Source organism: Pezoporus occidentalis, unplaced genomic scaffold (genome assembly GCF_034315485.1).
Source record: "Pezoporus occidentalis ecotype Australia unplaced genomic scaffold, CSIRO_AGI_Poc_V1 ctg259, whole genome shotgun sequence".
NCBI lineage: Eukaryota > Metazoa > Chordata > Aves > Psittaciformes > Psittacidae > Pezoporus > Pezoporus occidentalis.
In genome coordinates this window covers 713,778-730,457 of record NW_026914491.1, presented here as the reverse complement: position 1 = coordinate 730,457, position 16,680 = coordinate 713,778, and the positions used below count along the sequence as shown (strand labels likewise).

At 62.6% G+C, this 16,680-nt stretch overlaps 1 protein-coding gene and 1 long non-coding RNA gene across 4 annotated transcripts in view; one reads left to right on the top strand and one right to left on the bottom strand.

Annotated features, from left to right (window-relative positions):
- Positions 1-15,294, bottom strand: part of NOL4L (nucleolar protein 4 like) — a 54,157-nt gene extending 38,863 nt beyond the window's left edge. The window contains exon 1 of one of the 3 annotated variants that reach the window (XM_062623842.1): positions 14,866-15,294. In XM_062623842.1, coding sequence (XP_062479826.1) covers positions 14,866-15,174 — 309 coding nt within the window. In that variant the 5' untranslated portion in view covers positions 15,175-15,294. Of the gene's footprint in view, positions 1-1,113; positions 1,309-2,294; positions 2,340-14,865 lie in introns of those variants that run through there. The other 2 variants (XM_062623843.1, XM_062623844.1) reach the window with 2 other exon arrangements.
- Positions 4,913-6,124, top strand: LOC134166316 (uncharacterized). The gene is made up of 2 exons (XR_009965825.1): positions 4,913-5,493; positions 5,729-6,124. It is a non-coding gene; the product is annotated as an uncharacterized LOC134166316 (long non-coding RNA).
- Positions 15,295-16,680: the final 1,386 nt, after the last annotated feature.

The window sequence follows — 16,680 nt, the reverse complement described above, 5'->3', positions numbered from 1 at the left end:
TGCTGCTCATTTAGAGGGGCAACCTTCTGCTAGAGACTACCCAGCATCTTCCTGCAAAGTGCTGCCTATTAAAGCTGGCTCCTCAGCCCAATTTGGGAACAGACACTGTGCTGGGCACAGACTGCAGTGAGCTGGGTTGGTCCAGCACAAACCACCTCAGCCTTCCCGGGGGAGTCCCGAGCCCTGCATGAAGGTGGCTGTAACAAAGAGAATGCAGAGAGCGAACACAAGGGGCAGGGTGGCAGCTCGGCCGTGGTGGGGGTCGGGAAACTTGGCCCGCGGGAGTGTCTGTGAGGAATACAGACCTAATTCCTTCTGTCACCGTTCGGGGAATTTCACTTCAATCGAGGGCACGGGTATCCCCCTGCCAGGGAGGAGCGGGCATTAGGAGGCTTCCCACTGACCAATAATCCTCAGAGCAGGGTTGAAATGAGGATAATTACAGAAACAGGACAAAGGAAAATGAATGCAGCGGGAGAAAAGCACAGTCAGACGCAACAAACAGAGCCCTCAAAATTAAGGTTGTTCCCAACCCCATACACAAACCCCTATTTCCAAGGCCATCCCAGGCAGCTAACACCCTCCTCCCTGCGCCACCGGTGGTTCCCTGCTTCCTCCTCGCTTTCATAATGAATGCAGTTAAGGTTTGGGCATCACCAGAGCCGCTCTGCTCATCCTTCATACAGCCTGCCTCTCCGTCCTGGCCGGATGCCGGAGCTGCCTCCTCGACATCCCTCCCCTGCCTCCTCGTGTCTCTCCATCCCCCCTCAGCCTTGTGACTTCTCTCTCTGCGATGATTATTTAGCTCTGGGAAGCAGGTGAGATGCAAGTGGGATACAAGCGGCTGGATCAAGTCACTGCCTCCAGGATTACAAGGTTTATCTGCCGATATAACCCAGGGTTGACCTAGGATGCAAGGGGACACAGGCGCTACACACGAGCTCTGAGAGGGGCCCACGCCCCCCTGGTTACTCCTTCCCCACCCAGCATTGCTCATGAGTATTCAAGGCATGAGTCAGAGCCCACAGTATCTCAGAGCGGCTCAAAACCCCCTTAGGTTTAAAAAGCAATAAAAATTCAGTTGGGAAGGATGGGAATAAGGGATGCTTTTACCTCCTCCTGGTGTTGGGGCTCTATTGGAAGTCACCTGCCCCCAAAATGAGTAGAAGATTTCAGGAGCGAAGCTCAGCTTCGACACAAGCGCTTGGAACCAGGCAGCATTTCAGGTGCCGAGGGGAGGAATTCCCTTTGCCACCTTACAGGCATCCTCCCTCTCCCGACATTTGCCCAGCATTAGTCTGTCTCTCCCCCTTCCCAGTCTCTCCTTTTCCACCGCTGCATGCCCCATCCCACAGGGATGGATGTACCTCACCCCCTTTCTCCCACCTCCTGCCCACCTTCCCGCCCTTCCTCTCCCCCAGGTTATCCATCGGGTCTTTTCCCTTCCCACTCTCCTTTGTTTTCCCCATCTCCTCCAGGCCCACGTCTCTTCGCTCGCCTCCTCCTCACGTTCCCCTGACCGCGGCGGCAGCTCCCGGCAGCCACCCCTCGGGCCTCTGCACCCGCATCTCCCCTGCATCCCCTCCGCGCCCGCCAGGCCCCGTCCATCCCCGGGAGCGATGCCCCGAGGTGGCTGCCGGAGGAGCGCGGGGAGGCGAGGGCCGTTTCAGGCAGCGCTCCCCGCCGGGCCCGGCCCCGGCACCTTTGTTCCCGGCCCGGCCCTGCCCTGCGCTCCCTCCCGCCGCCGCGGGCACGCCAGGGCCCCGCTGCGGGGACCCCTTCCCGCCCTCCCCGCTCCATCCCCCGCTGGCCCGGGGCCGGGCCCTTCGCCCTCCCGCTCGGGATGGGGGCTCGGCGGGAGGGGCCGTGGGTCCCGGGCCCGGGACATCTGCGCGGCGGCGGGAGGGGAGGGGAGGGCGGGCGGCCCGGGCCGGGCCGGGCTGAGGCCCGCCGGCAGGTAGCGGGGTAACCATGGCAACCGGCGGGGCCGCGCTGCCGGCGGTAATCCGCTCCCCCGGGCCGGGCCGGGCCCGCCGCTGGCTCCGCCTCACGCCCGCCCCGGTGCCCCCGCAGGGCCCCGCCCGGCACGGACCGGCCGCGGGCAGGGGCCCCTCGGCGGGGCCCCGGGCTGTGGGCAAGCCCCGGCCAGCCCGGGCCTGGCTGCGGGCACCTCCGGGCCGCGGGCACCCGGGGCGCAGCATCTCAGACCCTGATGCGAGCAGCGCCGGGGGCAGCGCAGCCCCTGCCCCTCCCCGTACCCCGCGTGGCAGCCCCGCTGTGTCCCCATCATGGACCTGCCCTGCCTCGGAGCCCGGCAGCAGCATCCTCACACACCCACGGCGGCCTCCTGCAGCCCGGCTCCCTGCGCTCCAGCCCCCGCAGCCCTCCCTCGCTGCCCGCTGTGCGTGTGGAAGCTGCCATCACGGGGCCCCGCGGCCGGACCGCGGCACCGAGCAGCGCTCGGGCTCCGTGCGGGACAGCGGCGCTCAGGCCGGCAGCTGCCACCCGATCCCCTCCGCGGTGACCTCCACCCCGAGCCCCTGCGGGCCGCCACCGCCCCGCGCGAAACCGGACTCCGGCCGGGGTCAGCCCCGCGGGGAGGCCAGGGATGAGCAGCGGCCTCCCTGCGAAGCGCTCCCGTCCCTGCGAGCCCGGCCCCGCCTCGGACCCTGATCTGGGAGCAGATGGGAGGGTTTAAGCTGAGCGGCGAGCCCAGGAGGCAGCGTGGTCCCGGCTCCTCTACAGGAGCATCCGGTACCTGCCCGGTTGGGCTCAGCAGCCTGGAGGCTCCAGGCTCTGCCCTGCACGGGCTGGCCGGGGCAATCTGCCCCCTCCAGCGGGGCTGGCGGCTCCCCTGGGGCCGGGGAAGCTGCCCCCGCCTCGCTGCTCCGCAGGGAAGCCTCCCTTTTCGGAGCGGGGTGCACGGAGCAGGCCACCGGGCAGGGAGCACGGGAGCAGCAGCGGGATGGGAGGGAGCGCCGACTGCTTCCCCATCTGCTGCGCTCACCAACAGATAAAGCGCTGCCCTGGCCTTCGCGCGAGGGGCTGATACCAGCCGAATTCAGCTTCCTGTGAGTCAAAAGCCGCTTCCTGCAGGCAGAGCCCTGCCTGATAATGGCTGCGCTCTGTTCTCTGCCCAGGGAGCAGACCCTCTGCCCGCGCCTCTCCTCGCGCTTCCCACATGAAAGCGTTCGTCCCTGTATCTCCCAGCCACAGCATCTCCCCTCCTGCCCCAGTGCAGGCGCTCAGCACGTTCAACGCTTACATTCCTGTGGCTGGCTGGAAGGGCCGCGGTCACCCTTATCCCTGGGACACCCGCACGGGAGGTTTGGGGCCGGCTCTATCGAGCTGCCCCTCAAGGTCACCTCCCTTGCAGGCAGGAACGAGGCAGCGGTGCTCGCTGTGCCTGTGTTCCCTGCAGAGCAGGGCACGGCTGCAGGGCCCCCGCCGGGGGTTCCCTGGTCCCACACTGCAGTGGCTGCCCCACAGCACGGCTGCAGGTTCCACAGCCCACGCTGCAGCGCTGTCTCAGCCTCCCTCAGCATCCCTGCAAGCCCTTGGTGCTTCCCTCTGCTGCATCCACAAAGCTGCTCTCACATACCTGTTTCGAGATTAGCAAACCTGGGTTTGCGCTTTATCTGCTGCTCTCTTCTCTTTCAGGTGCTTTCCTTTCCTAATTCCCTGCAAGTTGTGCTTTGCTCTAAGGAAATTTTTGTTCTGCAGATGATGATCAGCAGCAGCAGGGAGCGGATGGAGGAGAAAGCAGCTGGCACCTACAGAGGCCAGAAACCACGACAGCGAGGGAGGAAACCCTGCCAGAGACATCCCCGACCGGGGCTCCAGAGATGGAACCTCTGGTCCATCCCCCGGGCAGCCGCGGCACCACCAGCAGCACCCCCACCGCTGCCATTGCTCCTGCTCAGGCTTCAGCACCAAACCAGACTTTTTATTTCAATATGGACTCTTACAACTTTTGATCAAGAAACTGTTCCTGGTACTTCTCATCTCTGGGAAGTCAGCCCTTGATTGGCTTCTATATTTAGACTTCTCCAGGGCTTTAGGAAGTTCACTCCTCTTGGTATTTAGGTGTAGGATGAAAGCAGCTTTTGCGGGGGATATGTTAAACCACAGCAGGCTCCCTCTGCTAATGCTGCGAGGAGAAAGAAGAGCTAGATTCCTCGAACTTCCCTCTTCCTCGTGTCCCCCATGCCATGGGCACGGTGCGTGCCTCAGAAACAGGCACTGGGGACAAGCCAGGCGGAGAACAATATCAGCTGCATGGCTCCTAATAAAAAGAACCCACGAGGAGAAGATGGGAAATGCTCTTATGGATTTTGCTCTTTTTTTCTCCTGGAAATATCTTGCTGGGAATTTTTTCTCTGATCATTTCTGCTTGAAAAACAGGGGAAAAGGAGGGTTGCTAAAATGTTGATGGTGTTTCTCAGCACCAAGCAATTATATGTCGTTCTGCACGAACCACCAAGCAAACACGAGGCCCCATCCTGCACTGACAGCTACAGTCCCACTTACTGCAGCACCACCAGCCCTGGCCCTGCTGACGTGCTGAGCCTCATCCAGCCTGCGCTGGTGCATTCACATTGTTCCTCTGCCCAGAACTGTACACGAGGTTTTTTCCTCCTTGCAAAGCAAACACTTCCGTGTGAGGGGCAGTGGGGGCAGTGGGTTTAGACAGCAAACAGAGCTGAGGTGGATCTGTCAGTGGGGCACCGGCGCCGTGCACGAGAGAGCTGCTCTTTCAGCAGCCACAGCTGAGCTGGTGAGGTGGGTCCAGGCCTTTGCTCCAACCTCAGCTTATTCCCCTCCTGGCTCCCAGGCCTGGGAATGAAAACACAGCGAGCCTGGAAAAGGCAGCCCTGCCTCCAGCTGCAGAGAGGGTGGGCTGCGGGAATGGGGCTGCCCTCCATCCCAGGACTGCCTTGGACAAGGGAGGAGAAGCCTGGGAGACCCATGGGCTTGCTCGGATGCAGGCTCCGCGGTTTGCTTGGATGCCTGCTCCAAGGCTTGCCGGGATGCCTGCTGTGCCCAGGAGGCAGAGGACATTTTGCACGGTGCAGGAGAGCAGAGCTGCCTGGCTGTGAGCCAGCAGGGAAGCTGGAGGAGCCGCTGGATCTGGGACACGGCGCTTCCCAATAGACGTGACCCCGCTGCCCACGGGCCTGGAGTGAGCAGGGAGGCAGCAGTGCCCTGCCCACAGGCAGGGTTACAGGGCAGGCGAGCAGGCTGCTCCGAGGTAACAAAACACCGGGTGCATGGAGCAGCCTGAGCTGCCAGGTGAGCACCGTGCCTTGGGCTTGGTGAGAGATGCTGCTGCGACCTCGGGAGCAGAGCACCCCATTGCCCTGCCCACAGCATCCCACTGCCCTGCCCAGGAAACAGCTTCCTGAGGCCCTGGTCATCCCACCCATGGACTGGGGACTGCGGCGTGCCATGACCCGTGCAGGGAAGCATCACGCCATGGCTCAAACAGGGAAGGTATCACAGACATTATTATTAGGGGATTATTATAATGGTTCAGCATCTCTCGCTATTTTTAAATGGGCAGAGTTAAAATGTGAATTTGGGTGGGTTTAATAAACCTGCAAAGATGGGTAGCCATTTCTTAGTGTCATTTGGATCTTGGTTTGGGTGGAGACATGCTACCAATGTGGAAAAAAGGGGGGAAATGGTAAACTGCATTTATAATGACAGGAGTGTTTATACTCCATAGCATCCTGAAAGAAAGCTAAAACTAGAAATCTATAAGAATCTGAAAATACATCACTAACACAAACGCAGGACGTGTTTAGAGTTGGCTCTTCCTTGAAGTTATCACCGTGAGCCATCTCCCAGCACCGAGCACTAATCTAATGGAGATCACCACCGAAGCAAAAGCCTTCAGGTTGGAGGGGGACGAGGCGTGGTACGAGCAATGAGGTTCCCTGTCACAGCAAGGTGACCCCTCTCTTCCTGGGAACAGGCCCAGCAGAACAGGGCAGCCGGGTGACATCATGGCACCTCCAGCGAGGACACGGTGATGTCAAAACGAAACCGAGGAGGAGGAGGAGGAGCAGCCGCAGGTTCAAGCAGAACTACGTAAAACAAACCACTGATGCTGCTGCAGGGAGCCAAGGCCAGGCCGGGCTGAGGGGCTGAGCCGGGGATGCACAGCACCCTGGTGTCAGCTCCCCACCCCTGGCAACCCCGAGTATGTGGGTCACAGGAACAGCAATATATGCCTCTAGGAACACGCTGGCAGCTCAGCGGCCGTCCGAGGGGGTGAGCAGCTGCACGGCCTCTCCTCCCCTCCCGAAACACAGCCTCCTCACCAAGGTAAAGGCACTGCAGGGCTCAAGCCATGCCATGCCGTGCCATGCTGTGCCACAGCGGCTTCAGCTACTATCCTGCTTTACACCTGAGCACCACCACACCGCTTGCTGCCGCTCCCCCTGAGCACCCACTGGGCTTAGGAACACTGCACTTCAAATGTGGATGGTGCTGAACCATGTTGGTCATACTGGACTCCATTACCCCCCTTTCCCAGCACAGGAACCCAGCAAAAACGGCAGCTACCCTCAGGGAGAGCATTTATTCTGGGGGCACAAATGGCTCTGCAAGGGTGCAGGTGGTGTACATGGAGCTGGGGGCCAAGGGGAGAGATATTAATGGGTATCTGCTAGGTCCCTCCCTGCACTCCAGCAAACCTCTGTATTGTGGCTTGTTTCCATCATAACCACACTAGGTGGATCCCAACCCTTCCAAAAGCCGAGCTCTGACGCGTAAATTAGAGCCAGGAAGGACTCCTCAATAACCTGGGACAACCAAGTGGGTCTTTTTGAGCTGGTGACTGAGAGCTGTTGACGTGGGGGGAGCAGAAGTCAAGCATGTTCTTTAACGCCCCGTCATGGTAATCCCTCCTCAGAGACCCCTCTCCCAGGTCTGACACAGCCCAGCGACATCCCTTCACATCTGGTCTGACTGACACATCCCCACAGGTTGGACACATGGGTCGTGTGGAGCAGCCTCACATCTGGGTCCCCCCGCTTTCCTGTGAGCCTGCATCTCCAAACAGGGCTGCTGCTGGGAGCAGAGAAAGGGAGGGCAAAGCGAACGGGGCAGGGAAGCCAGGCAATTAATATAACCTGCCCTCTGCGTGAGGAATAAATTGGCAACTGACAGGTTATAATCTGTGCAAGCAGGATGCTCAGGGGCGAGGTGAGGGCTCCACTGGGGGGCAATTGGATGGTTAATTAGGAGGCCAAAGCAGAGGATTCGTGAAAATGTTTATGAAACAGTGCCTGGCAAGGGAGCCTCTGAGAAACGCTCACCAGAGGGGAGCTGCTTCTGGTCCGGAGGAGGAACCACGAGGGTGAAGCAGCAGAACCGAGCACGGGGAGGGAGGAGAGCGATGCAAATGTCTCAGAGAGGGACGGGGATTCCCAAGAGCAGAGGAGTGCGGGGAAGGACCCGGTGACATCGAATGTTTCTAGAAACACACGGGCCGTGTCCTCCCTCTTCCTCCTCCCTCCCTGGTCCCCACCCCTGTGACCAAAAGCCAGGGCTGTGCGAGCAGCCTCCGAGGCAGGCGCTGCAGCTCCAATCGCTGTGCAGAGCCGGGCACAGGGAAAGCGATTAAAGCAAAGCTTCCGTGAGGACTCACAGATGCCTGCTCGCGTTGGGAATGCGCGAGCTTCTCCAAGCACCTTGGCGGTGGCAGGAGCCGGCCTGACCCCCGTCCCCTCCTCATCCCCTCCTCATCCCTCCTTGGCGCGTTGCTGCTGCAGCGGGAGCGTGACTGATGCTCTCTGTCCCACACACGGCTCCGAGAGCTCAGAGGTAGGAACCAGTTGCTAAGAGACAGGACTGTACTTTCCAGCCCACATCCAGACCTTTGTCACCAGCTCAAGGGCTTTCTGCTGGATCAAAACACCCGGCGCAGGTGAGCGGAGCGGGCAGGCCTGGTCCCAGCCCCCCACAGACGCGTGGTCCCCGCTCGGGGGGGCTCAGGCATCCAAACCCACGATGGGAATGACGAGCCCAAAAGCATCCCCAAGGGACCAGCTCCTCTGTGCTGGCTGCTTGTCTCAGTGCTGTGAGACCCCAAACTGGAACGCCCTGTTAGTGCAGATGAGTGCATGACTCAGGGTTTGCTTTGAGATCCCTCCTTCAAGCGCAGCCAAGAGGAGTCCCGCACTTCATCCTTTTATTTTTTCTGAGGGGTTCCTGATGAGCCTGGATTCATTTTTAGCCCAGACCCCCCCTAACAGAGACCCATCCCCAAACCCAGCGGGAGGAAAGCCCAGGCTCTGAGACACAAAGACTGCATTTCCCTGCCTTCCCTAGGACACCCTCTTCCCTGGTCCATTGGAGCCACTGCCATTGCCTCTGGTTGCGTGTCAGAGGAGAAACCCCCTCCTGGGCTGCTGAGCCAAAGCAGAGCAAGGACAGGGAGAAACCACACACGGCATCTTGCTTTCGCAACTGTCACTCCATGAAGGGCCCTGGACCACGCTGGAGAGACACAACCGACCTCAGCTCCGCTCCCAGTGACCGCTGCCTTCATCTCAGGCAAGCAGCAAAGAAACCCTTACAGCAAGCCCCCGCTCTTACAGGCCGCTCCCCTACGCGCGTGGGCACATGGGCTGCAGCTATTCCTCCTCACAAATTGCCGTTCTTTGGCACCAGCAACACAAGTGGAAGTCAGAAGCATCCCAACAACGATGACGATTTTGGCCAACAGGTACCTGCCCTCACTACAATCAGCTATTAAACCAGATGCCAAAACTCAGTGTGGCTTTGGCTCATCTCGATGCAATTCTTTCGAGGTGGGCATGGCTACCATGAGATCAGGGGAGAGTAATTGCTAATTTGCACTAAGACAGGGATATGAATATGCATTCCCCTGCCACAGCAATGCAGAGCACCCGCGTGGGCCAGGGCAGCAGACACCCCAGCGATGCTCCCGTGCCTCTGCTTTCCCCACCATTTGTGTGTCCACAGCTGAGTTCACGGAATGCTCAGATCAGGACTGAGGCAGCAGCAAAACCAAAACTATAGAGATGATATTGGCAGGGGGTTATTGCTCAGAAGGGTTTGGACAAATCGATTCTTGAGAAAGTTCTCACTGAAGAGCGTGGCCACCTCTTACTCAGTGACCAAATTCCCCTGCCCGCTTGTGGTCAGAACCAGCAGCCCAGAGCGATGCCCACCGAGACCCCCAAACCTGAAAGGACTGCAGGGTGAGGGAGGTAATTCATGGATGAGTCTCAGCTGGCAGTGATCAAGGCCAGGCTGGACACAGGGGCTTGGAGCAACGTGCTCTAGGGGAAGGGGTCCCTGCCTGTGCCATGGGGCTGGAAGTGGATGATGAGCTTTAAGGTCCCTTCCAACCCAAACCAAGCTGGGACTCCAAAACCTGCTGCTCCTCTCGGATCAGCAATGCCGTCAGTTTCTGGAATCACGCAGGATGTGCTGTGTAGATGGTACAGGGATTATTCCTTCAGAAGCTGTTCGACCAGACACACATGGAGTGGGACCAGCAGGAGGGGTGGGATGTGACTCCAGGTCTCCTGTGTGCTGGTGACCAAAGCCAGTGCCCAGGCTGAGGCTGTCTGGGGATGCTGGGATCTCCCTCTGGAGCTGCACCCCATGTGCCACACCGCAGTACTAACCACCACAGAGGGGCTGCCTGCTGAGCACGCCTGTATGCTTGGCAGAAAGCAAGCGGGGACTGAATTAGACGCCGGTTTTCCCCCCTTATCCCTAGAAGCAGCTTCAGCAGGCTGTCCCCAGGGGTGGGAGTGGGCAGGAGCTGGGAATGGGCTCTGCTGCCAGATCTCCTGCTGCCGGCTGGGCGAGGAACCTCTGCCAGCCTCTAGCTGCAGATCGTCAGAGCTCTTTAAATTCACCTTGCCAAGGTGCTGGGGGCTTCTCAAGCCAGATCCCAGGCCCCGAGGCCTGGGGTCACTGCTGTGACTCCGACCACGAGCAGCTTCAGGAGGAAAAACCACACCTGATGTGCAAGCCAGGAGCTGAACCCCAGCCTGGTTTGTGTTGGAAGGGACCTCAAAGCTCCTCCAGCTCCAACCCCTGCCACGGGCAGGGACCCCTTCCACTGGAGCAGCTTGCTCCAAGCCCCTGTGTCCAACCTGGCCTTGAGCACTGCCAGGGATGGGGCAGCCACAGCTTCTCTGGGCACCCTGTGCCAGCGCCTCAGCACCCTCACAGGGAAGAGCTTCTATAGCTGTTCCATAGCAGGTGAAGGCTCAGTATGCTCCAAGGAAGACTTGTGCTATGGAAGCCTTAGACAGTTTCTCAGATAATATCCCCAGGCCCGTTTGCTGTGTCTGAGGCTCTTGTGAATGGTCTTGATTTTTTGTCTCTCACTTGAAGTGCACACACAGTCTCAGTGGTTATTCACATAGTGAAAACCGTCTGTTGACATCTTCTTGGAGGTTATAGATGTGCAGCTTTTGGGGCACTGAATATGGGCATTGAAGGGTACTCGTACCAGGAAAAATGTGCCCTCTATTAGCTGTGGGAGCAGCATCTTTCCACCATGCCTGGCCTTGCAGCCCAAGCGTTGTGCTGCTGTGCTGTGCTCTGCTGTCCCAGGGCCGGGCACCGCAGCTTCCACAGCACAGCGCTCCCTGTCTCTGGAGCTAAACCATATTCAGGGATAGGCTGTATTGTGAGATTTATCCTGTGTCCCATGTGATGCTTTCCCTGCTGTTGGAGAAAGGCCTCCATCCATTTTGCTTCATGGTCTCACCAATTCCCACTGTAGGCTCCCCCCACTACAGGACCTTTCCTTGGGCTGAGCTTCACCAGGCACAGCTGTAAAATCCTTTCAAACGCCTGTGTCCGGGGGGGGCAGCATCGGTGACCTGCACTCATGCAACTGCAGCACCCACACAACAGCCGCAGCCTTCCAGCCATGCCCACAAGGCCCCCAGACCCTCGCCTTGGCTCTGCAGGGGACAGGGAGGGAGCAGGGAAGCAAACCCCAACGTGGGCAGCGCTGCAGAGCCTGCCCGAGCCCCGCGTGGTCCCCGAAGGGCCGGGCTGACGCCAGGCTCCCCATCTCATCCCGCATCACCCCTGCCAGGACAAGCCTGTCCTGCGAGCCCGGAGCTGTGAGGAGCTCCCACCACGCACAGCCAAGGACAGCACTGATTGAGGGAGCGTGTGCAACCCTCCCACAGCGAGGGCCCCGACCCAAGTCCAGGGCTGAGCCCCCCCTGCACACCCCACTGCTACAGCCGGAGCCAGGCGCATCGCCGGTTGCCACCAAAGCGCTGCGCCACGTCTCCATCTCACTCTACATTTGTATGAGTCTAAATGATGCTAAATGCTTAGGACAAGAGGGACACGAGATTATAATGAGCTGCGTCTTAGCACCTTGTCACGAAGGAATTCTCCCACAGTTCATAGCAAATCTGGGGAGAAGGGAGCCCGTGGCGCACCCGGGGCCGGGCCCGTCACCGGGTAATGAGGGGTTTTACACCTTATCCCCACGAAGGAAGGGCAGATCTGGGCACTTTGGGCTGTATCCATTGTCTGTGCTGCTGCAGCACACAAAGATGCCCTCCTCCTCCTCTTCAGTACAGCCTGAACGTGTTTCTTCCCAACACCCTGACCTAAAGGATGCAGCATCCAGCCCGTATGTGAATAGGGCTGTCAGACATCAGTGTCCTGCACGGCAACACCCCACGGGTTTATCTGCGTAGGGTTTTTTAATTGTATGTGTTAAATGTCCAGCATCTTCGGGACGTTCATCTGGGAAACGGAAATGTGAGCGCTCCCCGTGCCAGACATCCGTCCGCACTGCTGTTCCTATTCCCAGTGCATTCTTTGAGAAGACCACCATCTGCTCTGACCACCACCTAAGGCAGATGCCCCTCTCAGTGCACAGTCCCAGCTCTCAAGCCACCCAAATCTGATTAGGCCTGTTCTGATGAGAGGCCTGGAGAAGGGCAAGGGAAAGTTACTCAGGAGAGAAAATAATAACCACATGTTAATTATGTTTTCGCTACAGATATGCAGAAAATACAGCAGCCAGCTCAGGATGGGTGAGCCAAAAGCAGCAGCAACACCGGGCTGCTGGAGGGGGGGATTATTTGGGGGCTTTGGGATTATTTCTTTATCCCAGTAGAGGAGTGGCCCAGCCCTGTCAGGGAAAGGCAGGATCTTATCCCCACTGCTGCCCTCTACACGCTCCCTACACCACCTCTAGCTACTGCTTCTGGTACCTCGGGTTCCCAGTAGTGACATGCAGACACGGCAGCACATCATGCACCCCCCTGCAGCCTCTGAGACCCCCCCTCCATCCCAGCTGCCTGTGCTTCACCCATCCCTCCAGCCACGGGACGGTCCCAGCACGGAGCTGCCCCAGCAGATGAGCTCGGGGAAGGACAAGCAGCCGGGATGGGACGTGTCGGGTTGCTGAGGAGCACAACCAGGAGAAAGCAAGCGGAACGCTCTCCAGAAGTGTTGGGAAAAGCAGCTGAACGGGCACTGAACCAGAACACACGCTTCACCGTCCAGCAAGAGGCTCCTATCAGCTTCCCTATTTGACTGCATGCGTGAGAGAAATGAAATACACCCACAGACCCAGCCCAAAGCAGCGAGGACGAGGAGAGCGCTGAATTCTGAGAGCTGAAGGAAATCCCTGTCAAGTTCTCTCTATATTTGAGAGCCCCTGCAGGCAAAACCCAAAATGCAGCAACTGCCTTAAAGGGTCCACGGGACTCCCAGCAGAGCGGGGCGGTGGGGCCGGGATGGTGGGGTCTGGGGGCACCCACAGACCCTGTGCTGGAGGATTTGGGAAGCACAGTGCCTAGTCTTCCCTACCACCAGTGGCTCTGGGAAGCACTCCCAGCCCCAACGTCCATCCGGTTGGGAATAAGCCCTATTGCCCCTTGGAAAATGCAGCTGTCCCCTGAGGGCACGGCTGCTTTTTGTTGGGCTTAGGGAGCGGGGTGTATCTGCTGCCTGCAGCCTGCAGGGACTCTGCCTGGGAAGATGCGGGGCCTGGACACGCTCCTCGCTGAAACTTCATCTGGGCAGAAGCCCTGGGGGACCCGCGGCCTCGCACCGGCCTCGCCGAGCCACCGGCCCCGGGGACCCTGCGGGACAAAGCAGGGGCCGGCGGGCGAGCAGCGGGGCCCAGCTCGGCCTCTCCGGGGTACCATGACTCGGCAGCATTCGGGAGATGTGGGATAGAGGCACCGGCTGGAGGGATGGAGAGGACCCGGGCAGGGCTGCATGTGTGAGAGCAGAGGGGTACAGCTCCGAATCCGCCCCGGCTGGGGCTCGGGGGGGGGGGGGGGGGGAGGAGGCTGCAAAGAGGTCTTAAAAAAAAAAAATTGCAAAGAATTTTTTTGGGGCATGGCATGGGGGAGGGGGGCTGCGAGGGGAGAAAGAAAGGAGCCTCTGAGCACCACGGAGGGAAAGGGAGAAATAATGACCCTTCCCCCTCCCCCCAATAATAAGGCAGACCAGATGGGAGGTAAATAGTGCGTTTAGAAGCATTTGCCACAGATGGGCTGCCCTCAATGGAAGCATCCTCCAGCCACATCAATGCTGGAGTCTGTGTGTGCACAGAAAACACTGCACCCTTCAGAGCAGCGGCAGCAGCAGCAGCAGCGGGAGAGGCGGGGAGGGACGGGGGGGAGAGAAAAAAAATCCCTCCCGGAGCCCTGCGGAGCCGCCGGCCCGAGGAGCGGCCCCGGGGGGGCGGCGGGGCCGGGGCAGCACCGGGCGCACCCTGCGCCGGGGGCCGCTAAAGTTGCGCGTTTCCCTCCGCGCCGGGGAGCGGAGCGCGCTCGGGACGGGAACAATGGGGCGGCGGGGCAGCCCCGGGCGGCGGCGGGGCGGGGGGGGCGGCGGGCAGCGGGCAGGGAGGCGGCCGGTGCGCCCGGCGGAGCGCCGAACAATGAGGCTCCGGCGGGGGAGTTTCCCGGGACGGCGGCCCGAGGAGGGGAGGGGGAAGCGGGGGGGGGGGGGGGGAGCTGCCCTAATCCGGGCTCTGCCGCTGCCCGCACCCCCCGGGGCACCGGCTGCAGCGGCCGCGCCGGGGCGGGCAGCGCCGCGGGACGCCGGGGCCGGGCGAGCCGCAGCGGGCCGGGTCCCTGCGCTCCCTCCGCTCGGCGCGGCGCGGCGGCCGGGCGGGCAGGGCGCGGCGGCGGCAGCGGCGGCGGGGGGGGGCACCGGCGCCCCCTCCCCGCCGCTCCCTGCCCTTGACTGCAGAGCTGTCCCCGGCCGGGGGGCGGATGGGAAATGCCGGGAGAACGTGATCGGACGGGGCGGGGGGGGGGGGGGGGGGCAGCGGGACCCGCACCGGGCGGTGGCGAGGCCCCCCCGCGGGGGGCAGGTGCACGGCGGAGAGCGCGGGGCACCGCCGCCCCCCCACACCTCCCGCCGGCAGCGCCCGGGGCCGGCGGCCGCACCGGATGGGACGGGGACGGGCACGGGGAGGGGAGCGGAGGGGGGGGCGGCGGAAGGTGCGAGGCTCCGGGCGGGCGCCTCTCGCCATCCGCATCCCGGGCGGGCCGGGGCGGCGGGGGCGCGGCGGCTGCCCCGGGAGCGGCGGGGGCTGCGGGAGCGGCCGGGCCCCGCGTCGCGCCCCGCATGGGGCATGCGCGCTCCCGGCGGCCGGCGGCGCGGCGGGGCTGGGCCGCCCGGTGCTGACGGGACAGGGCCGGCGCGGCGGTGGTGGGGACAGGGGGCCCCGGGGGTGCCCACCCCCGCCCCGGGATAGCCGCCCCCCCCCACCCCTCCCGCCCGCACCCCCGGGGAGGACAGACAGACACGGACAGGCAGGCAGACAGACAGACACAGAGCCCCCGGGGCACGGAGCGCACTAACCGTTCCCGTTTTCACCGGCACATATACCACCACTTGACCCATCTTCGTCGCCTCCCTGGTGCCGTTTCCCAGGCGGAAGCCCTTGGACCGGACCCAGAACTGGAACTTGCCTTTCTCCCCCCCGCCGGAGCCGCCGCCGGAGCCGGATCCCCCCTGCAGCACCTCAGCGATGCGCTGGTACTTGCTCCGGGTCACCGTCTTGGTTTTAGCCGAGTCCCCGTAGGTGCGCAGGCACCAGTCCCGGAACTGCCGCCCCAGCTCGCTGTCCCCGGGGCGGCTCCCCCGTAGCAGCAACGGCGGCTTCGGCATCGCCCGGCCGGTAGCGGCGGCGGCGGCGGTAGCAGCAGCAGCAGCAGCAGCAGCAACGGCGGTTCCCGGCCCCGCGCCCTGTCCCGGAGCGTGCGGCGGGGGGCAAGCGGGGAGGCGCGGTGAGCCCGGCCGGTGCTTGCTCAGCTCGGGGCGGCCCGGGACGGGCTGCGGGGCCACCGTCCGGGATGGAGCGGGGATGGAGGAGGATGGAGAGGAGCGGGGGGGGATGGCCGGGGCTCGGACAGCGACCCCTCTCCGGGCGGAGGGAGGCACCGGCGGCGCCAGCAGCAGCAGCAGCCGCTCCTGTCACAGGATCACAGGCGGCTCCGGCTCGTCCCCCTCCCTCCCTCCCTCCGCCCGCCCGCCCGCCCGTCCTCCGCCCCCCTCCGGCCTCCTCCTCCTCCTCTCAGCGGGATCCCACCTGTTAGAGCGGCCGCGACAACGGCGACGGGCCCCCCCCCTCCCCCGGACGGGACCGCCCCGGGGACGCCGTTCCCCCCGGCCCGGGCCTCGTGCTCCGCGACGGTTGCCCCCCGGTGGGATGCGCTCCCCCGGCTCGGTCACCGCCCCCGTCCCCTCTCCCACGGCCCGAACGGGGAGGGTTTACGGGGGGGTAACCACTGAACGGGGGGGGGGGGTGTCTGTCCACGGGTCCCGGTGCCGGTCCCAGACAAAGGGCCAGCGGGCGCACGTGTGAGCGGGACGGGACCGGGGCGAAGGCGGGCACCTGCCGAGCCGCCGCAGAGCCGGGGAGGAGCCGCGGGGGCAGCGGAGGGGTCTCCGCCACCCGCCCTCCGGAGCGGCCTGGAATGGAGAACGGGACAGAGCCGGGAGCTCGCCCCGCAGCGCCCTCGGTCGGGGCTGACCGTAGAAGCGGCTGCGGCTTGTCCCGCCTGACCGAGAGAGCCGCACCCCGCCCCGGAGAGCGGCCCCGGGGCAGCACCGGAGCCGGGAGACAAAGGCCGGACCCCGGCCTCGCTGCTTCGTTCCGCTCCCCCGCGGCGCTGCCCGGCCTGAGCATCCTCCCCGCGGGGCGGCGGCAGGGGGCTGAGGACCGGCACCGTCCCGGGGCGCTACCGAGCCCCGCCGCTGCGGGATAACGGGGGGGCTCCGTCACACGGGGCTCCGGGGTCGGCCCCGGGCCCTGTCCCGGGCGGTAGCTGAGGCTCCCCGGTGCTCACATGCGTGTGCTGTGCTCCCGGTGGTGCCATACGTGTGCTCCCTGTCCTGCAGTGCCGTGTGTGCCGTGTGCCCACCCAGCAGTGCCATGTGTGTGCTCATGGTCTGTCCACCAATGCCACGCATATGCTCCCTGTCCAGCGGTGCCATGTATGTGCTTTGTGCCCACCCAGCAGTGCCACACATGTGCTCCTGATGCATCTGCGGGTGCCACACATGCTCCCTGTCTGTCCAATGCCACACACGGTTCCAGTCAGTCCATCCATCCCACACGTGTGCTCCCTGCCATGCAATGCCATGTATGTGCTGTGTGCCCACCCAGCAGTG